General features: G+C 63.3%; 1 protein-coding gene across 4 annotated transcripts; it reads right to left on the minus strand.

Moving 5' to 3' along the window:
* Nucleotides 1-2,002: 2,002 nt before the first annotated feature.
* On the minus strand, nt 2,003-19,680 carry EPS8L2 (EPS8 like 2). Of its 4 annotated transcripts, none has more exons than XM_032358404.1 (21): nt 19,519-19,680; nt 16,874-16,992; nt 16,734-16,789; nt 15,908-15,972; nt 9,442-9,603; nt 8,858-9,007; nt 8,714-8,793; nt 8,490-8,632; nt 8,330-8,400; nt 8,025-8,151; nt 7,617-7,705; nt 7,420-7,494; nt 7,074-7,222; nt 6,813-6,945; nt 6,568-6,686; nt 4,966-5,071; nt 4,129-4,242; nt 3,843-3,915; nt 3,492-3,672; nt 3,155-3,287; nt 2,003-3,019 (listed from the first exon to the last, which is right to left on the minus strand). In XM_032358404.1, exons 2-21 carry the CDS (start codon nt 16,915-16,917, stop codon nt 2,936-2,938), a joined length of 2,154 nt encoding a protein of 717 aa, XP_032214295.1. In that variant the 5' UTR covers nt 16,918-16,992; nt 19,519-19,680; the 3' UTR covers nt 2,003-2,935. The 4 variants fall into 4 exon arrangements, with proteins under 4 accessions (XP_032214295.1, XP_032214297.1, XP_032214296.1 ...); XM_032358406.1 differs by having other exon boundaries at nt 8,864-9,007; nt 19,519-19,666; XM_032358405.1 differs by having other exon boundaries at nt 16,874-16,934; nt 19,519-19,665.

The raw sequence follows: 19,680 nt of genomic DNA on the forward strand, positions 1-19,680 counted from the left end.
TTATTTATTTATTCGACAGCGAGAGAGAAAGCGAGCGCGGAACCACGAAACACGAGCAGGGCTGGGAGCAGGGAAGGAGACCCCCCGCCGAGCAGGGAGCCCGACGGGGGCTCCATCCTAGGACCCCGGGGTCATGACCCGAGCCGAAGGCAGACGCCCGGTGACTGAGCCCCCGGCGGCGCCCCTGGGCCTTGTTCTTTCTTTTCTTTTCTTTTTTCCTGTGCTTTGTTCTTCACCTGAAACCACCAGGGTGTCAGACAGGGTGGAGTTCGGTCGTCCCTTAATCTGGTGGCCTCGGACAGGGATGCTGTCACGTTCTCACACCTGCGCTGAAGGCTATGTGGCCTTGGGCCCACCACACTCACATCCGAGGAAGCGGTGGGGAAGCCTCGTCCAGGGGCCCGGAGGCCCAGCAGACGGGTGGGGCCTGACCATCTTGGAACCAGTAGCAGCTCCTGGGTAACGGGAGCTGGCCTAGGGCTGCAGGGGGTTAGGGAACGAGGGGCCTGGGGTACTAGGGAGCCAGGGGGCTGGGGTCTTGGAGATCAGCTCCTCCTCACGCTGTCCAGGGAGCACAGTGGGGCCAGAGGGGGATGGAGCACTGGCCCGTGCATGAGATGGAGGAGGGGGGGAGAGACGAGCAAGGAAAGAAGCGTAGGATCTGGGGCTCCCAGGGGCTAAGTGACCCTGCTGGAAGGGAGTGTCGCCAAAGCCCAGCCAGCACCACCTTCCTGCTGGAGGCAGAGCCCTGCCGGGTGGGGTCAGGATGAGGAGCTGTCCCTCTGAGCTCCAGTTCTAGTGGGCACCACAGGGCCGGCAGAGGCCCCCTTCAGAGCAGGCGGAGCTGGGGGGTGCCCATGCCTGCTCCACAGGGTCTGGTGGGAGGGTGGTCTGGTCAGGAGGCCCATCCTTCCGGGTGGTTCTGGGTGAGAGGGACCCGGGTTTCTGGAGGGACAGCCAACACGCAACCCCTCCCATTCCCTTTTTGGTTCTATTTCCCTGTCTGCGGGGTCCTGCCTGGGTCTGGGAGGATCAACCTTCCTCTTTCGGCCTAGAGCTTAGGGAGGACCTTCCTCTTCCGAGGAGAGGAGGCCATGGTGGTCAAGGCCCGGAGGCAGCCCAGCTTCGGGTGGCCGGGTCCTGGGGTACAGACCCTGTCCCTGCGGTCTGTCCCAGCTGAGCATCGGGGCTTCTGAGGGCCGAGCCTGGCTTGGTGGCCAACCAGCCGACAGCTGAGAGACAGCCCTCTCCATCCCCCAGCCCCACAAGGAACGACCTCTGCATGGAGCTTCCTGCGGTTGAGGCCCCAGGAATGAGCCCTCCAGACACCCTCACCCAGGGTTGGCCCACCCACTGCTTCCGGAAACGCAGATCAAGAGATCAAGTTGTCCCCATCTGGCCGGGTACTAGGTGCCCCCAGGACGCACACTCTGCAGCACGCAGGGCGCCGGCAGAGGGCGCCAGAGGCCTCCTCCAAGGGCCAGGCAGGTGAGGTCAGGTGTCCTGGAGGTGCAGAGGGGCCGCTGACCAGGGGCTCCTCTACTCCCTGTCCGACACCTCTGAGCTCACCACCACCTCGTCCGGTGCCCGTCAACACCCTTCTCTGCGGCACCTCCCTCTGCGTGGGGCTGAGCTTCCGCCTTGCCTCTCAGACTCACACCCCTGGCTGGCCCGCCCTGAGGTCCCGAAGACCTGGCTCCCCAGCCCTTCCGCCCACCTGGGTTCCTTGGGCCTTCTGGACACTCGGGCTGGGAGAGCCACAGCGTGCAGGGTGGGCATGGGCCCCTCAACCCTGCACCTCTTAGGGATATCCTCGGGGTCCGCTTCGCTTGTATACACGTGGTGGTGAGGGGCTCCTGGGTACCCCTACTGGAGGCAGGGGTACATGGCCTCATTTGGAAGGCCCGTGACCCGGCCTCTGCCCAGCGGTTCTTACAGAGGCTGTGAGTGCGGGCAGGCTCCAGGTGCATGATGACCCCAGCCCATCTCCAGGACACAGACATGTGGCTGTCAGGGTGCCTCACTGGTTTAATGACATGGCTATTGAACTGTAGCCACCTCTCATCTCTAGGTGTAACCGGCAGAGTTCAGGGCTCCAAGACTCAACCACCACCCACACAGCACACAGGGCAAGCCTGGCCTTAAACTTGGATGGACAAAGTTCCCTCCTTGAGCTCTGCCTTGGGTGTGTGTGGGGCTGTCTAAGGTCGTACTTGAGTGAGTACGTGTCCAGGCCATCTGGACACCCCTTCTCGCCCCCGCCCCCCGTCCTGGCCAGGGTGGGGGGAGTATAGCAAGCACCCGCCCCAGGGGAGCTCAGACCACCTCCCAGGCCACCCTTGAGAAGCAGCGTGCTGGGTGGGCGCTATGGGCGCTATCTGGGGGCGAGGCCCAGCTCAGAGCCGGTGGTCAGGTCGGCTGCCCTTCGGGCCCACAGCCCACCTGGAGGTGTGAAGGTTCAGGTGCATGGAAAACTAGCAGCCGTGGAGGTGAGGTTTGGGGCCAGGGTCACGAGTGCCAGGGGGAACTCCCATGTGGATGGGGGGCCAAAGTTCAGGTCCCTGCCTGCCTCCTGGGGGCTCTGCAGCCTCAGGGAGAGGCGTCACGGGAGGAAGGGGGCTGGGCGGAGCTGGAAAAGCCAGGGCTCTGGCTTCGGGGGCAGGGGCATGAGGGGCTGGCATCTCAGGTGGCTAGTTTGGTGGAGGCAGGCCTCGGGGCGGGCAGACAGGTGTAGGCTGAGGCCTTGTGGCGCCTGAGGACAGGCCTGTGCCATGAAGTGGTGAGCCGTGCCCAGCCGGCACCACCCACCACCCGTGTCCGTGGTCCAAGGTATACACACATACAAAAATAATACTCCATGCACGGCGGCGGGCCTCTCCGCAGGCGCGTCTCCGTCTCCCCCAGCCGCAGGTGTGCCGGGCCCCGCCGGCCAGGTCTAGGGGTCGTCCTCCAGCCGCCGCTGGGTCTTGGAGTGAAACTTGCTGATGAGCTCCTCCAGCTCGGACCCGCCCGGCTGCTTCTGGGGAGCGGGTGGGGCAGCCTCAACTCAGGCCCCGCCCCCGGCCGGTGGCCCGGGGCCTCCCCCTTTCCCGGCCACCCCGCAGCCCCGAAGGAGGAGGGGCGGGGAGGCGCAGGGCGGGGCGGGCAGGCGCACCTCCAGGACGGCCTTCTGCACGGTGAGCTGGCTGTACACGCGGATGCCCTCCTCCCCGCACACCTTCTTCAGCTCGTCCTTGTTGAGTGAGAAGAGCTGCGGCCCCGTCAGGATGCCCAGGTTCTCCACGATCCTGGGCGCAGGGCGGGGCGGGCGTGAGCGCGGGGCGCCCGCCCGCTGCCCCGAGGCCCCGCCCGAGGCCCCGCCCCGAGGCCCCCGCCCGAGGCCCCGCCCTAGGCCCCCCAGGCCCCGCCCCGAGGCCCCGGCCCGAGGCCCCGCCCGAGGCCCCCCCAGGCCCCGCCCGAGGCCCCGCCCCGAGGCCCCGCCCCGCGCTCACCGAGCGCTGAAGGCCTTGGCCTCCAGCCAGGCGCGGACCTCGGCCGGCCCCGACTCGTAGGTGAGCGGCACGGCCGCCGGCTGGCTGCGCTCCACGCGGAAGTGCCGCTGCGGCTGCGCCTTGATGTGGCTGATCTTCTTGATGAGCTCGTCGTTGACCTCGTCCATGTGGTGGATCAGCTCTGCGGGCGGGGCCGGCGCTCAGGCCCGCCGGAGCTGACCCGGGGCGGGGTGGGGCGGAGGCCCTGCCCTGCTCGGGGACCCTCTCCCCGCTGCCTCCCCCCGGGGGCGCTCAGGGCCCCGTACCCGCATCGCTCTGGTGGCCCTCATCCCCCGGCAGGGCGTCTCTCACCGTCTTTGTTCCCTGCGAAGCTTGGGGGCAGCTTGTGTGTGGGGCTGGCAGGACCCCAATATTTCAGACTGGCCTGCGGGGGTGGGGACGCCATCAGCTTCAGCTCAGCATTCCTCCCCGCAGGGTTGTCTCGAGGAGAAGTTGAGGCACCCCTTCTCGCCCCTGCCCCCCATCCTGGGCCTGCGGGCCCCACCCGCCGGGAGGGAGGATCCTGGGGTGTTGTGGGTCTGCCCCTCCTCTCCCCTTCCGCAGTGGGGGCAGCAGAGCCCCGGTTCCGGGCACTCACCTGCTGGGGGGGTGCCTCCTCTAGCCGAGTCTCATCCAGGATGTTGCTGGGCACGTAGCCCGCCTGGCCGCTGCGATTCCGAACCTTCCACCACTGGTGGCCGTCCTCCAGCACCTGCAGGCACACCCCCCCCCAAGCATCGCCAACTCACAGGCCTCCACCCTGCTGTGGTCCCCAGCGCAGGGTGTGTGAGACCCTCTTTGCAGCAGGCCAGAGAGAGTTCTAGGTGTTTGCTCTGAACCCCCCCAATCCTGTGGGGGGAGTCCTGAGTCCCCCTGGAGTCCCTGCCCTGCCCTGCCTCCATCCCACCCACAGAGGCTATGGTCCCTCCCTTATCTCCACCCACCCCACCCCAGCAGCATCGTGAGTGAGGGTGCCTCTGGCCTTTGCATATAGATCACCCCCCCACACAGCAGCCTGCTCCACTTTCTGTCCCCCAATGGGTGGCCTGGATTCAGGACTGGCACCAAACAAACCGTGTCTCAAGGGGGCTCCAGGGGTGGGTGTGAATGACGAGCCCTGGCTGAGACCTAGAGGGTCCCCCACTTGGCACAGAGAACACCCATCCTTCAGCGTGAGCCCAGCTTAGCCCAGCACGGGGGCCCCTGAGCCCCCCTCTGAGATGCCCGAGACATGGAGGCCCCTTAGCCAGGCTGTGCTGGGGGGGGGAGGGGCAGGCTGTGGACCCAGACTGGAGCCCAGGAGAAGGGGTCCTGGGGAAAGGGATTGGACAGGTGCGCCCTATGCCAGCGTGGGGTCGCCTGGCTCCTGCCTGCCCCGGCCACCACTTGACCTGCCTCTCCTGGAGGGGTCCCTCCTGCCCAGGACCCAGCTCACCTCCAGGACCTCATCCTTGAGCACCGACAGCTCGTTGGCGTTGCGGGCTGTGAAGTCATAGAGGATCCTGACGTACTTGGCCATGGCTGGCCCCGGTTCGTAACCCCTGTGTGGAACAGAAGGGCTGGGGTCTCCTCCTGGGTCTGGGGCTGGGCTGGGGGAGCAGCTTCCCAAGTGCGTGCTGCCTCCTGCTCAGCTCTCTGAGGTCACAGTGGAGAGAGGCTGAGGCTCCTCAGCCGGGAATGGAAACTGTGACAGCCCCAGAGCGTCTAGGGCCCCTGCATGGAGGTGGGGGTTGCGCGGGGGTGGGGGGGCGGTGAGGGGGCCTGTGGGCATGGCAAGGCCTGCCTAAGATCAGGTTGTCTCAGGGGCCGCCAGGCCTGGTCCCTCAGGGGACCCAGAGCCAGAAAGGCACCCAGGAAATGACAGGGTCACTGCCATCCCTGGAAGCAGCTGACCAGTGAGGGAGAGCCAGCTGTTTCCAGAGCCACAGCCTGGTGCACAGGCACCCACAGCGGACTGCCCACGGGCTGTAGGGGCGTGGTGTTCGTGTCCTGGCCTCAGCACACGGCAGGCCTGTGGCTGCCACCCAGGCTGGGCTGTCCCCTCCTGGCCAGTCTGGCCCCCAGTCATCGAGGCAGCTCCCTCACACGGTGGGCCTTGGGACACCATACAGGGGAGGGAGCTGAGGCCGAGGTGGCCCCAGAGCCAGGACTGGCCAGGGGTTGGAGGCCAAAGGATGATAATATTTCTTCAAGTGTGGTCCTAGGCCAGGAGCCATGGACATCAGGCTGGCTGTGGGGGGCATCGAGAGGGTCACACACAGATTTCAGCCCCCCTCCCCTGCTGAAACTGAATCCTGGGATCTGGCAGGGAAACGAGCTTTCTTCCGGGACGGGACGGCTCTTGGGCCAGGAATGAACAGAAAGGAGGCGGAGAGGGGAGGAAGGCTGGGCGAGACCCGAGACCCGGGGTCTGTGGAAGCGTGTGCGGGGGTGGGGCGAGCGGCTGTCCTTGGCTCAAACCTTCAGTCTCCTTTTCTGGCTCTGAAGCTGGGCCTGAATCAGCCCCAATGGGGCGACAGGGTTGGTGACCCCACTTAAGTTTAGTGACTTGGTAAACTTCTTGTTGTTGTTGTTGTTTTTTAAGATTTTATTTGTTTATTTGACAGAGAGAGACACAGTGAGAGAGGGAGCACAAGCAGGGGGAGTGGGAGAGGGAGAAGCAGGCTTCCTCTGAGCAGGGAGCCCGATGTGGGGCTCGATCCCATGACCCTGGGATCATGACCTGAGCCAAAGGCATCCGCTTAACAACGGAGCCCCCCAGGTGTCCCTGACTTGGTAAACTTCTAACCGTGATTCTAAGACATACATGAGGACACCCAAAGAGAGAGCGCGTGTGAGTTTACAGGTGGTTTTGAGATTCTTCTCTTCAATTTTATGTTGTAAAGTTAGAATGAAAACCTGGTTCTAGTTTGGAAAAATGCCGTTTTGAACGCCATGAACAAGGCATGTGCCGCCACCTGGTGGCAGCACACTCCTCTCAGCGCCTCCCTGTTTCTAGGGGTGAGTGTCACACTCCCTCATTTTCAGAGGGACTTACCTGTGAGCATGTGGGGCGCTCACTGGGGGAAGAGGGTCTCCCGGGGCCGGAGCTGTGGGCTCAGATACAAGGCTGTGTTTGGGGGAGTTTCGGAAGGATGATCGGTTCACGGGAGTCGGCTGTGGGGAAAAAGGACCACCTGGGCTTGGTGTGGGGTGAGGGCAGTGGACAGCAGTGGGCTGAGGCGGTGAGCAGTGGTGGAGGAGGGGAAGGCCCGTCTGGGGTGGGGCTATGAGTGCTCTGACCTCATCGTCGGGGGCAGACGCCAGTCCCTCCACTTCCCAGGGAGCCTCCTGGAACACGTCCAGGGGTGGCTCCCAGCCGCTGTGGAACTTGGGCACGTAGATGGGCACCTGCGGCTCCCGTGGCCACTCTGATCTGGAGGTGGGAGGTCCTGGGGTGAGCCAGGCCCACCCATGGGAACGGGCCCCACCTCAGCTGGTTCCCACCCCTCACCCAGCCCAGGGGCCCTTCCCACGCCCCCCTGCCCGCTGCTGCTGCCGCACCGGGGACGCGTCCATGTCTCCCCCAGCGACTCCCATAGCGCCATCTCCTTGGGGACTAGGTGGCCTTGCAGGAAGCCCACGGCCTCGCGGGAAAGCATAGGGCTGGAGACGGAGCGTGCGATGTCTGGGCCCCCACAGGTGCCGATGATCTAGGGCACAGCGGGATTCAGAGGAGCCCCTGAGCCCCGGACCCCCGTCCCAGCTGGCTCGCTGGCAGCACCACCGGCCAGCCACGCCCACAGCCTGGGCACGTGGCCCCAGCTGCCTGCCCAAGGTAGGCATTTGGTTTCCCCCCCCTTCAGCCAGGGGCAAACCACCCCGGGGTCCCGCTCCCAGCCCCAGGCACCAGGTCCAGAGGTCCGAAGAGGAAGTGCACGAGCTCGGCCGCGCTGGGGCTCTGGATGTGCTTCTGCAGCTTGGCCTGGGGGTGAGCAGACAGGCGGGCGATGGGGCTGCCGACAAGGCGGGCAAAGACCCGCACTCCCCGCCCTGTCAGCACAGAGGGACGGGTAGGGACGGGGTGGGAGGGGGCCTGGCACTCACCAGCAGGTTGACAGCCAGCTTGATTTTCTGAAAACAGTCGATGAACTGGGCCTCCGTGGGGGGTCGTGCACGCAGCGTCAGGACACCCTCTGGAACGGGGCCGTGGCTCAGCTTGGCCGGCCGTTCCCCGCGCCCGGGTGGGCGGCCTGGCCTCCAGCGCCCGCCTGTCCGGCCCCATCTCCTGCGGCAGGGGCCCCTGCCGCCTTCGCGCCCTGTTCTCTCCTCCCTCCCCGTCTCCGTCTCCCCACACCCCCACAGTCGCTTCGGGGACCCCTCCCCTTCCGCACCTGCCGGCCCCTCCCCTTCCGCACCTGCCGGCCCCTCCCCTTCCGCACCTGCCGGCCCCCTCCCCTTCCGCACCTGCCGACCCCTCCCCTTCCGCACCTGCCGGCCCCTCCCCTTCCGCACCTGCCGGCCCCTTCTTCCCTTTCTTCTTCCCCTTCTTCCGCTGGTTCAGCTGTTTGAAAGCCTCTGCCGCCTTCTGCAGCCGAGCCACGAACCACTCAATGTCGTCCAGGGCACAGTTGAGGATTTGCTGGGGTCAGAGTGGAGGCGGGGGTCAGTCTTCCGCGGCAGGGACTGCCCCACACACTGTCTCTTGGTCCCCGGCCTGGGGGAGGAGGTGGGTGCTGCCCCGGGGGCTGGCTGGAGGGGCCCCCACCCGATGGGGACCCCGGGCAGGTGAGGGGCGCCCCACCCGCCCCAACACGCACCGTTTCCTTCTCTATCTTCTGAGCCAGCACCGCGCGGGGCTCCTCATCCTGCGACTCCCGGCGGCGGAAGCCTGGACGGGGGAGGCAGACATCAGCTGTTCCTGCCGCGGGCCGCCCCCACGGACCCGCAGGCAGCCCCAGTGCGGCTCCCTCCGCAGACCTGGCTCGGGGAGGGGCATCGGCGGGCCCACTCGGTTCTTGGCGGCCGGGGAGTCACCGCCGTAGCGCTGGAAGGGGATGGGGGCTGGGCCCCTGGGGGCGGGCAGGACGGACTGCCGCTGCCGGATCTTCTCCTGGTGTCCCCTGCAAGGGGCCGAAGGGCTGCTCAGCATGGCCCGCCGCCCCTCCCGCGGCCCTCGCGCCGCCCCCGCGCCCCCCGCCTACTTCAGGGTCTGCGGCCGCAGCTTCTTTCCGAGACGGCAGTCGGCCAGCGCGCTCTCGATGTCCTCGTGCACCAGCTCCGCCTGGGGGCACCGGGGGTCAGGCAGGCGCAGGCGCCTGGGCCCTCCCGCCGCCGCCCCTCCTCACCTCCACCTGGTCGCAGTGGAAGAAGTGGATGTCGGGTTTGCTCTGCTCCGAGTCCTGGCACACGAGCAGCAGCACCGAGGGGCACCGCGGCTGGTTGGACACCGTCTGGCTGTGCCGCACGGTGGGCAGAGGGAAGTTCTCCAGCTCCTCCTGTGGGACAGGGGGCTCGGAGGCGGCTCGGCGGGGTCGCCCGGGCGCGACTCTGGATGTGACCCCCACACACGGCCCGACAGACGTAGGCTCACAGCCACCCGCGCCAGGTGGACTTGGGCCACGGACACAGCGCCCCGGGAGCCAGGCCTGCGGGGTGTGTGCCGTGGACACGGTCACAGACATAACCGATGGGGGACGGGGCACAGACGCCGACCCGGACTCTACCAGGCCGTGGCGCTGCCTTGGGACAGCTGTGAGACAGGCTGGAGCCAGAGGTGGGCAGGGCGCTACGTGGGCAGGGTCGCCTGGATGCTCGCCGGCCCGCAGCCCTCCCTGCCCCACCGAACCTTCGCCCTCCTCATCCTGCCCCGCCCCACGGGGAGGCCCCGCAGCCTGGGTCCCGGCCTTCGGCTGCCCCGAGGCTGCCACACCTGGGTCTCCACGTCCAGCAGCCGCAGACACTGGTCATTGACCTGCAGCAGCATCTCCTGCGCCCACACCTTCTCCTTGGAGCTCAGCTGCACCAGCTTCCGGATGGCGTCGTCCACAGACACGATCGCCTCACTCTTGTCCATGATGAACGTGGCCAGGTGCTGGGGGTGGCCAGGGGGTCACGCTGGCGAGGGCCCTCCGTGTGCCCAGACGAGGGTCAAGGGGCTGCACCCCGGGGGCCTGAGGTGCCAGGGCCAACCTTGGGAGCCTGGGGGTGGGGTGTGGGGGGAACATCCCGTACCCTGGGGGTCTGAAGACACATAGCCCTACCTTAGGGGAAGGTCTCTGCTCTGCCTTACTGGCTGTCTGTGGGGGCCGAGGACATGCCCGACAAAACCTTTGGCAGCCGCACACAGACTGTCTCCCCACCTCATCTGCTGTGGCTGGGCTCCGGGCACACCGGCCTCCCTGTGCCCCCAGCAGACCTGGCTCAGGCTCACCCCAGGCCCTTTGCATGGTCTACTCCCAGTTAGCCTCCCCTGCTCTTCCCCAGCCCTGTCTTCCTTCAAGGCTCCGCTCAGACCTGCTGCCCCTGCCTGGCTCCGCCGGCACTCTCAACCCCTGACCTGCCTTGTTTTTGTTGATCACAGTCTGACGCTAGCTGCTGGCTGCTGGCCTCACTGCTATGGCCCTAGTGCCTGGGACGGGGCCAGGCACACAGCAGGCCTCAGTGAGTGTACTGGGATGAGGGAGCATCTGAACGGCCACGTGGAGTGCTTTGTGGGGTGGCCCTGGGGACCCCTGAGCAGCCCGGTCCTCCCGTTCTGGGGACCCTGCTCCTTCCTCCGTGCCCAGGCCCGACTCAGGCTCCTCCTCCCTCTAGGCTCCCCCGTGTGTGTCCCGTCCTTGGCTGCAGTCAGTCACCAGCGCTGAGCCACCCGGCAACACTGTCTGCAACGCTGGGCAGTCGAGGCCCAGCCGCAAAAGCACCGGGAGAAAGTGCTGGACGATTTCTGGTGACCTCAGAACGGCCTTCCTCACAGGGGGGCCTTCCTAAGCAAGGAAGAAAATCCAGGCGCTCAGAACAAAAGACCAAAAAATCTGACCTAATGAAAAAGTAAACATTTCTGGGGCGCCTGGGTTAAGCCTCTGCCTTCGGCTCAGGTCATGGTCTCAGGGTCCTGGGATCGAGCCCCGCATCGGGCTCTCTGCTCGGCTGGGAGCCTGCTTCACCCCTCTCTCTCTGCCTGCCTCTCTGTCTGTCAAATAAATAAATAAATAAACCTTAAAAAAAAAAAAAGCAAACATTTCTGCCTGGAGAAAACACTGTCTACAAAGTAAAAAGAAAAATAAAAGTGGAACAAACAGCTGTAATAGACGCGGCGAAGTCTGATCTTATGTAAAAAGACCAACGTTTAGTCCAACGGCAACTCTTCCTTTGTTAAAAGCTCTATTTTGTTAAGTATAGTTAGTAAGAATACCAGAGATAAATGATTAAATGAATGAAAAAAATCTGTGAATAAGTAAAAGATTAACACTCCAATAGAAAAATCGGCAAAAGAGCTGACAGAGAGTCTCCGGGAAAAGAAATATAACTCACTTTTTAATACAGAAAATTGTGTGTCGTCTCATTCAACAAAAGAACTGCCAAGCGCAGTCCGACGCCCCTGCTTCTGAGGGGTCAAGCGCCAGCCTTCTGCCCGTTTCACGGACCAGTCCGGCGCGTCCCGGCGGCCCCGCGCGCAGGTTAGCTGTGCGGGAGCGGGAGGCCCCGCTCTGCACGCCCCAGGCGCTCTCTCCTCACAATTCAGGCACCCCTACCCCTTCGAGACCCAGTGTGGTCCTGGGGGGTGGTCCCCGCCGACCTGTGCGTCAGCAGGTCAGAGGGAGCGCGGGCCCTACTGCGGCTGAGGCGGGCGAGCCCTGGAGCACACACTGTTGGCAAAACCTGACGCCACTGAACCAAGCAAAACTATCTCCCTGGCTCCGAGACAAGTCTCCGTGCCCTCCACGTGACGGAAACCCGGCAAAGTGTGTTCTGCCCATCATGGGATTATAGAGGAACCAGTAACAGAAATGACTAGAAAACCCTCAAATAATTGGAAATTGAGCAGTGCACTCCTACATCAACATCCAACGGTGAAGGCTGTCAGGAGGGAAATCGGGAAAGACTTTGAGACAAATGAAAACAGAGAGAGCCCGGAGCGACCTCAGGACAGCGCCGGCCCCACAAGCAGGGGCAGGGGAGAGCGTCGCTGAGTGTGTCGCTGTGCGTGCTCACGTGAGCAAAGACGGGCAGACAAGGAGTCGTGGGGACCAGAAAATGTTCGTGACCGAATGGCAGTCAAGGTGCGAGCGTGGGGTCCCTGGTGGCTCAGTAGGTGACGCGTCTGCCTTCGGATGAAGTCAGGATTCCCAGGGTCCCAGGGTCGAGGCCCGCCAGGGAGCCCGCCTCTCCCTCTCCCTCTGCCCCTCAGCCTGCTCTTGCTCTCTCTCCGTCGCTCAAATAAGTAAAATTAAATCTTAAAAAAATAAAAGCTAAAGGCATGCGTACCAACTGTGCAGGATATGGAGAAAGGAGTTGGTAGGAAGGAGCGTACAGCCGTAAATGAAGAAGTTAGAAAAGAAGAAATATTTCATATCCGTGACCTGCACGTCTTCTAGGAAACTAGAAAAAGGCGAGCCCATGAGACCCAAGGAAGCGCGAAGAAGGATGTTCGGAGGAGAGAAAAGTCATAACCAGACAAACGGTACAGAAAAATCAACGAAGTCTGAAGTTCCTTCTAGAAAGATGATGAAAATCTGAAAAGATGAATGAAACGGATAAACCCCGCCAGGACTGCTGAGAGGGAGAGAGGGAACACCAGCGGCCAACAACTAGGAGAAGAGGAGGTCGATCTCTACAGGTCTTCCATGCGTCCAAGGGAATTCATAGCCAAAAATCTCCCATGAAACCCCTATATTCAGAGGGCTTCCCAGGTGAATCCTAAGAAAAACTTAAGGAAGAAGTAAAAACAGTCTTTCACAAATTCTTTCTGAAAGCAAAGGAGTAGGGAACGCTTTCCCCACTCATTCAATAAGGCACCACCATTCTGACACCAAAATCCGTCCGGGCTTTACGGGAAAATTATAGAGCAAACCCTCTAATGAACATTAGCGCAGACGCGATATCCACAAGTGAGTCCTCCACACACAGAAAGGGTCCTGCACATGGGCGAACGAGATCCATCGCAGAAACGCGAGGGCGGCTCGACATTGAGAACAATCAGCGTGACGGCCTGAGGAGTCGCAAATACATCTCTGTAAATTTGGAGAAAGCACTGGACAAAATTTAACACCTCTCCTGATAAAAACTCTCGGCAAAGAACGGAAAGGAGCTTCCTCACTCATAAACTATCTACAAAAATAGGCAGCCTGCACAGCAGGGAAATACTGGATATTTCTTCCTAGAATGGGACACAGGGACGTGCACTCCGTGTTCCTTTTACTCCGCATCATACTGGTGGTCCTAGCCAGGACGGCGAAGTTCTAAACATACGGTAAGAAGTTCTGTGTTTCAGACGGCCTGACTGTGGGTAGGAAAGTCAGGGGGTGCCCATCAGGTTGCTCACGCGAGCAGGCGAGTTCAGCCGCATCTCAGGACACTCGGTCACTGTACGGAGATTTAATTGTTCCTCCATATGTGATGATCCGAAAGTGCCTTTCTATTTGTTGTAAGATTTTATTTTATTTATTTGACAGAGAGAGAGAGAGAGGGAGGCAGTGATCACAAGCAGGCGGAGAGGCAGGTGGGGAGGGGGAAGCAGGCTCCCCGCAGAGCAGGGAGCCCGACGCGGGGCTCGATCCCAGGACCCTGAGACCATGACCTGAGCCGACGGCAGAGGCTTTAGCCCACTGAGCCCCCCAGGTGCCCCCCAAAACGGCTTTTTAAAAGACTGTGCCATTTACCACAGCTTCTACACGTCAAATACCTGAGGAATGTGTAGAGACACTCCAGACCCTTCCAGTGGAAACGGTGAACATTCTGAGGGACGCCCGAGTGACCCTGGCTCACAGAAGGACTCAGGGTCAGTGCGGCGTGCTGTCACGCGACACCTGTTTGGTGGGACTCAACTGACTCAAGGCCAGTCACAGGTCTACCAGGCTTGGGGTGCCCCGCCCCCGCCTGCCTCTCTGCCTAGTTGTGATCTCTGTCAAATAAACAAATAAAGTCTTAAAAAACAATTCCAGCAGGCTTTTCTGGGGGCTTGGAATGTGAATGAAGCCCACAGAGCTGGCGCCGGTCGGAAGGTCTTAGGAGAAGGCGTACGAAGCTGCAGGATGAGACTGCCTGGTCTCAAGTTCAGTAACAAAGCCAGAGTGAGGGAAAGGTCGGGAAACAAAGCATGGACAGACTCATCCATGTTCAGCTCCTTGGTTTTTGGCAAGGACACCGGAGCAATTGGACGGGAGAAGGAAAGGCTTCTTGGTGTAACAGCACGTTGCTATGGGGAAAAATTAGCCGCGAGTCTCATACACAAAAATCCAATTCGAGTGGGTCACAGACTGAAATGTAAAAGCCTCAACTCCGGTGTCTCTAGAAGAAGACACAGGGAGGACTCTTCAGAGCCTTGGGTCGGGCAATGACCACGCACTTCCACCCTAAAAACAAACGCCAACAAAATGCCCTTAACCTTGGGGGAAGTGGATATGGCCGGGCAGCTTCAGAATCACGCCCTTCTGCTCATGCGACACAGTCACGCACATCGACCGCGAGCCAGACCAGCAGAAGCTCTCTCTGGCCCGCACACTTGACGATGTGTGCAAAGGGTCCCACCCGCCAGCAGGTGCAGTTGTACGCACACGTGTCCAGAAGCAGGGCCACCCGTCCGGTCCCCAGGGGCTAGCATGCCCGGGGGAGATGTTCCTTGCAGCCCAGAGCTTAGAGAAGCCTCATCCTACACATGCGTTTTCTTGAAAGAAGTCCACCCAGCAGAACAAAGGTGTTCTAATATGAATTCCACGACCGGAGCAGCGCGGGGAGAGAGGGGGATTCTCCAAAAGCAAAACTCGAGGGCCAAGGGACAGAGTGGTGTTGCTGGATGGCGCACGGGGAACACGGTGGCTGCCAAGGTGAGCGGCAGTGCGTTCCGGGGTGAAGGAGCTGCTGTGTCCTGGCCAGGTGGGTGACGGCCCCAACCTGAACGGCCGGCCACGCCCTCCCCTGTGGCACACTAACTTAGAAAACAGGAAAACTAACAAACCTGTGAGGCGTGGCAGCCCCCCATTGCCAGGGCCGGGTCTGATCTTGCTCCTACCTCCTTCCCTCGCTGTGTGCCTTGGTTTCCTCATCTGGGAGGGGCAGGCAAAGCCCATCCACTCCCCCAGCCCTGCCAGCTGCTGGACAAGCAGGAGAGGTAGCCCTGGGCTGGGGTCTCTCCACACGTCAGCTTGGAGCAAAGTCCAGAAGGGCAACGTTGCCCCAACCCCCAGAGGGGTGGCCGAGCTGCCTGGAAGGAAGGGGACGAAGCTGACCTGTCCCCACCCTGTGCCCTGCCCTTCGACCCTGAGCCAGCAGATGCCTGGCAGGAAGGGCTGCTCGCTCAACACAGCCCAATTCCGGAGCCTACGGACTCCCAGTGTCTCTGTGGCCCCACATCTAGATCAGGAACCTGACACTCAGAAAGCAGCGACTTGCCTGGCCTCTTGGGTTTGGGGGTTCTGTGGGGAGGGAAGTCATCTTCCCTTCCTGACCAAGTCCGGGCCCCCCTTCCTGACCAAGGACTCCTCTTCCTGATCCAGGGCCCCCCTTCCTGGCTCAGGGTCCCCCCTATTTCCTGGTCTAAGGCTGCCCCTCCTCCCTCCTCAGCCCTTCTGAGCCCTGCTGTCCTACAGGCTGGGACAGTGGCCAACAACCAGGAAGCTCATTTAAAAACAGATTTCCTGAGTTCTAAGTGTGAATCAAAGCTCACCCAGGGTGAAAACCCTTCTGAGCTGGCCGCTGGTGCTCGCTTCGGCAGCACATATACTAAAATTGAGCTGGCTGCTGGTCTGGAGTGCGGCCGAGAGTGCGGACCCTCCCAGAGTCCATGTGACCTGGCTTTCCCTGCGGGGCCTCACTAAGCCTGTCTGTGTCCTGTCTTCTCCGTGCTCATCCAGTGTCTTGTCTGGGGCCAGTTTCCTTCCCACAGGGCTCTCCCACCTGAGTGCTGCCAGACAGCACCCAGGCTTTGTCCTTGCCTGGCCTGTGCTGGCCACTGGCAGCTTCATTCCCCTGAAACAGCTCCACGGCCCTCGTGGCCCCCAGACTGTGACCTTCCCAGGATTGGAGGGCACCCCCTACTGTGGCTGATCCTAGGACAGGTGTGGGGCAGTCCCTGGCTCTGGCTGCCTGCTGTGGGAGTCGGAAGCTGGGCTGTCTTCTTGTGCCTCAGTTTCCCCATCTGCCCAGGGACGCTGGGGGTGCTCCTTGGGGGCTGGCCTCACCTGGACGTGGTACTGGGAGGTCTCCTGCATGATGATGTTGGAGTTGGAGTACTTCTTCCTCTGTTCTGAGCAGGGAGTCACCAGTCACTCACAGCAGAGGGCAGGCCCCACAGCCCTGGCACTGGGACTGGGCGCCCTGGCTGGGCCACAGGGAGGCCGCGTGGAGGCGAGGGGTGCTGCCGCCAGAAAGGACTCGAGGGTGTGAAATGTGAGGGACCTTCTGAGCAGAGCGAAAACCTCCCTCTGCCCCCAGAATGGCCCCCGGGAAAGGACCCCCAGCTCCCTCTGCCCCCAGGACCCCTTTGCTAGGGGTCGGTCCCGGGGGGCTGGAAGAGGCTGAGCATCTCCTCCCAAGGAGGCTCCTTGCCCACCTTCCCGGGCAAGTGTCCAGTCCCGGGCATCCCCGCCTCCAAGAGCCGGGAGCTAACATCTCCCGGCCCCTCCCCGGGGCTCCTCACTTTCCAGACAGGGCCCACCAGTAAGCCTAGGGGGAGGGGCAGAGCGGGGCGAGGTGGGACTGGCCAGGCTCCGCCCCCTCAGCCGCCTGGCGCTCGGTCCAGCCGAAGCCGCGCCCCCCGGGCTATCGGGTTGCGGCGAAGAGCACTGCCCAATCAATATTGATGGTCCCTGAATTATTAGTAAAGGCTTCTCTCCTTACAGCGAGGGAGGGAGGGAGGGAGGGGCCTGAGCAGCTGTTGCTTCTTGAGGGTCCAGGGACCTCCTTTGGACACAGAGGGCTGACCCGCCTCCCTCTGGTGGGGGCCTGGCGCAGCCTGGGAGAGGGGAGTGGGCGAGACCCCACAGCCCATCCTCCAGCCTCACTCACCAAACAGGTCCTTGGCACTCATCTTGGCCACACCGTCAGACCGGCCCAGGCTGCCACTGCAGGGGAGGGGCTGTTGAGGGCGAGGCCCACACCGCACCCCTCCCTGGGGACTGCTCAGTGGGTCGGGGGTGGGGACTCACTTGGCAGCACCCGGGCAGCAGCTCACGGACCCCAGCTGGCTCATGGCGTCGTTGGTGGTGGCTGGTGATGGAAAGGCAGCCTTGTGGCTGGAGTCCAGGACTTCGGGCCGGACCCACACCTGAGTGGAGACCGCAGCCGAGCTGACACCTCCCTGGGGCCTGGTGGGTGGCTTCACAGCTCCCAAGGCTTGATCTCTGCCGCCCACCCAGATCCAGAGGCTGCAGCCCTGATGTCCTCCCCAGGTTCCCCAGGGTGCTTGGGCAGGGTGTCCTCAGGGAGCAGAGTTCTGCCTCCTGGCCACAGCAGGACCTCCGGGCCCAGGTGGCAGCTGGCAGACATGTGCCCCAGGGTGGGCCAGTAGGGGAGTCCCACTCTCAGGGCTATCTGGGGCGGGCCTGCAAGGACAGTGTCCTAGGGCTCTGAAAGGGGACCTGGGAGAAGAACCACTTCCAAGCAGGGGGAACCCATGTTCAAAGGCCCTGAAGCACGTGGGAGCCAATACCAGAGGAAAGCAGCACAGTATGAGACTAGACCCTGGATGGCGTTGGGGTGGGGGCCGGGGAGGGAGGTTGGGGACCCAGAGCCCAGAACAAAGTCTAGAGGGAGCATACCCTCTGGGTGGTGAGCAGACCTGGCCCCTCTGGGCCAGGCTAACATGTCCTGTGGGGCCTGTGTCCCCTGGGGACCTCTGACAAGGCTGTCCCTCTGTATGTAGGGTCAGCCAGAGTGGGTGGTCCCAGGCCAGGGGAATGGGTATCTAGGGTTCCTTCTGGTTTGACCAGGTCCTATGGACAAAGAGGGTCTCCGGAAGGTGTGAGAGGCCTGGGGGTTTTAGACCACCCCCTCCCATGTGCCCCCGAGGGTCCTGGCTCTCTGAGGGTGAGTGGGAGTAGAGGCTTGGCCAGATTCCTCTGATCACCCGTCTGTGGACAATGTCCGGAATGCTCATGACCTCAGCGAGGGAACTGAGTGTTTGCTTAATGGGATTCCTGACGGGCTGAGCCAAGGGCACTGGGCACGTGTGTCTGGGTACACACACACCTGGGCAGAAAAACTAGGCCCCCGGGCACACACAGCCACACACAGGCTGTGACACACAGCCCCCCTCCTTGGGGCACCTAGGCCAGGCATAGCCGTGAACCCATGGCCTTCAACTCCCTGGAGCAGGGTGGGGGCCGGGCACAGCCAGCCACAGATGTGAGTCCAGGTGCTGGCGTCTGGGGTGGGGAGCAGCTGGGGGAGGGGCCGCCACAGGCCCAGTCCGGCCTGGCAACTGGGGCAGGGGAGCCATGTGGGCCCCTGGGATCGGGACCAGCCCAGGGCCCAGGCTGCCCTTTGGTTTTCCTGCGGCCATCTTCCGGGTGCGGAGGGAAGGCCGAGCATGGTGCCTGGTTGGGCTGCGGTGGAGGCCCCAGTAGGGCAGGGAGGGTGGAGGGACCAGCTCCAAGTTCAAATTCCAGCTCACAGCCAAGTGACCTTGGGGAGGAGTCGGCTTAAGGCCCAGGGGGAGCCGGGTGGAGCCCTGGAATGGGGGAACCCCTCTGGCCCTGGCTCTGCCCCATCTGGGAGCCTCCTGCTGGGGAGGGCCCAGCCTGGCTGGTAAGGAGGACTAAGCCTGGGTGGGGAAGGGGTGGGCTCCAGGTGCGCTGGGGAGGCAGGCACCGGGGGATCCGACAGACTGGGCGGGGCTGCATGCTGAGGCGCTGAGGCCCCGTCCTGTCCTAGTCCTAGGCGGGCCCCAGGAGAGGCCCCCCGGGCAGGGCCCTCCCCCCACTCCTCCCCAAAGGGGCTGGGGGAGCGGTGCAGGGGTAGGGAAGGAGAGGCGCCCCCAGCTGGGCCCTGGCTCACTGCTGGGGCTGACTACCCCTGGAGCTGGGGCAGAGGTGGTCTTCGGGTGCACCTCAGAAACACCACACACCTGCCTACCCTCCTCCCCTGCCACCAGGGACACCTTCCCACAGAGGGGCGGCCCCAGGCCAGCCTGGCCCAGAAAGAAGGAACCTGGGGGAGCCTCAGGTCCGGCACACACAGGCTTCCTGCAGCCCAGCACACAGCCTCCTCCTCCCTGAAACTCCCACACCCCTTGACCCAGAACTTGACCCTAGCCTGATGCTTCTCTGGCCCTGGATTCCCTCCTGGCTCAGACAGCCAGGAAGTGCCTCCCTACCCGACCCACAGGGAGCCACTGACCGCAAAGGAGGCCTCAGCCTGTCCCGTGGAAGGGGGTTTGGGACCTTCCAGGGGCGGGGGAGAAGCCGCTTCCCACCCCCTTCGCTGGAGGAAGGGGTTCCGTCCGCCGAGCCCCAGGGCTGGGAGGGGGCCGGCTGACTCAGGGGCCACTGCCTTTAAAAAGTCCCTGTGCACCGGCACCGCCCCAGGATCAGGCCGGGCAGAGCAGGCCGCAGCGGGACCAGGCTTCTGGCCGCAGGTTCCGCGCAGCCCTATCGCACCCCTGTCGTTGCCTCCTGCGCTCCGGCCCGGCCCACAGACTCCGGCCAGAGCCCCCATCGCACGGCCGGCTGGGGAAACTGAGGCCGAGTCAGACCGCCGTCTGTCCGCAGGGATTCTGGGTCGCTCCTCCGCCAAAGCTCCGGCGGGTGCCCGGCAGGGCGGGGTGGGCAGGTGGAGACCGTGGGGCGCTCACCTGCTCCTCGCGGCCCCGCGATCGCGCCGCCCGTGGGTCCCCTTGTCCGCGCGTCGGTCAGCCCGTCTGTCGGCTACTCGCCTGGGCGCCCGGGCTCGGCAGCGGGAGGGACGCGCGGCTGGGCCGGGCCAGGGCGGGGCCGCGGGGAGGAACCTGAGCGGC

This window comes from Mustela erminea, chromosome 9 (assembly GCF_009829155.1).
Source record: "Mustela erminea isolate mMusErm1 chromosome 9, mMusErm1.Pri, whole genome shotgun sequence".
Taxonomy (NCBI): domain Eukaryota; kingdom Metazoa; phylum Chordata; class Mammalia; order Carnivora; family Mustelidae; genus Mustela; species Mustela erminea.